Source organism: Monoraphidium neglectum (genome assembly GCF_000611645.1).
Source record: "Monoraphidium neglectum strain SAG 48.87 unplaced genomic scaffold scaffold05201, whole genome shotgun sequence".
Classification (NCBI taxonomy): Eukaryota; Viridiplantae; Chlorophyta; class Chlorophyceae; order Sphaeropleales; family Selenastraceae; genus Monoraphidium; species Monoraphidium neglectum.
Window position 1 is genome coordinate 1 of NW_014008429.1, and position 2,974 is coordinate 2,974.

General features: G+C 62.5%; 1 protein-coding gene across 1 annotated transcript; it reads left to right on the plus strand.

Moving 5' to 3' along the window:
• Positions 1-409: 409 nt before the first annotated feature.
• On the plus strand, positions 410-988 carry MNEG_15293 (hypothetical protein; the record flags this gene model as incomplete). Its single annotated transcript, XM_014036236.1, has 2 exons — positions 410-526; positions 605-988. 2 exons carry the CDS (start codon positions 410-412, stop codon positions 986-988), a joined length of 501 nt encoding a protein of 166 aa, XP_013891690.1.
• Between the last annotated feature and the right edge of the window lie 1,986 nt (positions 989-2,974).

Sequence of the window (2,974 nt, forward strand, 5' to 3'; positions counted from 1 at the left end):
ACCGGTGAGGGCCCCCACCTGAGCCCCAACTCCACCTCAACCCCGCCTCCGCCCTGCCTCTGCTGCCTGGGGGGCCACCCCGGCACCACCCCGCCCCCCTACTTGTGCCAGCGGCGCCACCGCCCAAGTGTGCGTGTCCTGACTCCAAACCCACGGCCCCCCGTCCGCACCCCCAGGCAACTGCCCCGGCAAGACCCCCGCCGCGACCCCGTCCCACGACGGCAGCCAGCTGTTCGTCTACCACGCCAAGGCCGTTGAGGAGCTGCGCGCCCAGACGATCGCGCCCTTCTTCGCCGCGTTTGCCCAGAAGCAGGGCAAGCCCTTTGACCAGGTGTGCCCGGGTCCCAAGGCGCGAACGCCGAGAAGGGCTGCACGCAAGTCTGCGGCCTGTCTGCGGTGTGGGTGTGGGATGGGGACCGCTGCCCCTGACAATCGGTCATGTGGGATCCCAGCCAGACGTTTCGGGACTGGAAATAAGCAGCAGCGCACGCGCCATCGTGGCCGACCTGCGCACTCCTGTCTGCCAGTAGACGCAGCGCCCTCACCCCTCCCTGAATTCTCTCCCGCCTGCCTTCCTCCCTTGCCCCACGCCCTCGATCCCCAGACCAAGTTCACCAATGATCTCAAGACCCTGCAGGCCAAGCACCTGGGCGCCACCCTCACCTACCTCGCCCCCGCCAACTCGCTGCAGCTCTTCAGCGTCTCCATCGACGTCAACGACCCCAACGCGCCGCCGGCGCCGGCCACCAGCACCGCCCCCAACGCGGCCAACGCGGCCAAGCCCAGCACCGCCCCCAACGCGGCCAACGCGGCCAAGCCCAGCACCGCCCCCAACGCGGCCAACGCGGCCAAGCCCAGCACCGCCCCCAACGCGGCCAACGCGGCCAAGCCCAGCACCGCCCCCAACGCGGCCAACGCGGCCCAGCTGAACGCTCGCAACCTCCCAATTTACACGGCGGACGGGACCCCCAAGCCCACTACTCCTTGATGCGGCCGTGCCTAAGGCGGGCACAACGCGGGGGCACGCACCCACTCTGGCCCCAACTCGCCGGAGAGCGTCATTTTTGCGGGCCGCCCCGCCCCTTACTTATTGATACGCCAGTCATCTGGCGGATGGGAGGCATTCGTGTGCCGGATTTCGGGCGCGAGGGTTGAGACGGTTTCACCCCGACAGGCAAGTGTGGCGGAGTGGTGGCGCAGTGGCTGCGGCCCGAGGGGGCTGGGAAGCCCTGGCCCCCAAATGGCGCGCTGCTGCACATCAAGAGATGTGTGTAGTGTCACACTTGCCTTTTACGGGTGCTGTGTTGCTGTGCCCAAGGGTGGCCAGCCAGAGTATGCAGATTGCTGGCTGCTTGCGCGCACACGTCGGCCGATTTGCGGCCGAGTGCAGTGCATGATAGACACTCGTAGTGAGAGAGAGCGAAGCGCTCAACACCACCCCACCGCGAGCGCTGCGCGCCTGCGTGTTGGGGCTTGGGTTCTTTTTGGCCATTGCGCAGTCTGCCCGCGCCTTCATGCGCACAGATGCGAACCCTGCATTTGCACCCTCCCCGGCCATTGACGCCCACGCCGTGCAGTCTGCGCGGCACAAACCACCACACCACCGCTGATAGTGCGGGAGAGAGGATTCCCGCTGTGCTGCTCACTCACTGCCGAACCCCTGGACCCCCTCGCACGGGCGGCTGCCACTTCTTGCACAGACACGCGCACACCTAAGGTTGAGATGCAGAGCTTGTGTGTGGACTGTGCGCGAGATTTTTGCAGGGGCAATTTATCTGCGCGATGCGCGCCTCCAGGATGTGTCTAAGTACATTCGTACACTCTATCAGTCCTTTTTACGGTGTGATCGACCGCTAGGCTACAGCTCAATACAATCGATTGTGGCCCGTGTACTGCTGCGGCCTGAGCGATTGGTGGGAAGAATAGTGCTGTGCTGGGAAGGCGTGTGAAGCCAGGCCGCAGCCCCCTGTGGGGTAGGCGTGGTGATCACCTGGCCAAGCTGTTTGTGTTGCACGCCAGCAGCTTTGGGTTGACCCTGGCCTGCAGGCAGCTGCAACCATGCATGCATTTGTGATGAGTGATTCGTGAGGTGTGTGCACGCATGTGCCTCATGCAGGGCAATTTGGTGTCTGGAGAATTTTACAAAAAGAACCTTCCTGGTGCAACCTTGCCTGCAGCTTGTGAGTAATGATGTTTTGGGACTTGGCATCCCAGAGCGAGAACATGCACAAGAAACTAAATGACAGATTACCTTACAGCAGGAAAGCCAGCAGCATGTGGATAGCAACAGCAGGATATGTCGGGCCAGGATGGCAGGCAGACACAGGTTGTCAGTATGCTGCGTAATACACCAGACGACGCAGCGGGTGGCAAATGGAATGTGGGGAATCTGCGAGAGTGCCCTAGGTGTGCAGGCTGCTGTGCTGGCTGCCCGCCACCGGCCTCGACCCGTGTGCTGCGGCGGCGGCAACGCTGCCTGGATCTGGACAATCTGGGTTCTTGATCAACGTATGGGGCTGCCTGGTTGTGTTGGCCCCTGGAGCAAGAGGTGTGTGCGAGGGTTTGTAGACCAAGAGTGGAATGGAGGCGTCACCGGCCAAGCCGGCACCAGGCCGTGCCCAAACCGCACTGGGTCGGCACGCGAGGGGCAGGAACCTGTCTAGCGCGTTACAAATGCAATGCATTCTGCTTTACGATATTGTGCGCAGAAATGGCGAATTCGCAGCGGGGGCGGGGCTTATTGGTGATTTTGATTAGAGGATGACCACTTCAAGGGGGCATTGCTGGGGGCAGGTGATATATTGGATGACTGCGCCTTGACAGATCAAATAGCGTCTGGTTCCACATCCAATCGTCGTGCACGCCTCATATTCACCCACCAAACCGCGCGATCTGTTGGCGGCAGTCTCCTGCCAACGCCCAGACCAGCGCGCCTTCCTCCACAAATTCACCGTAGCCTTTAATCACCTCATTC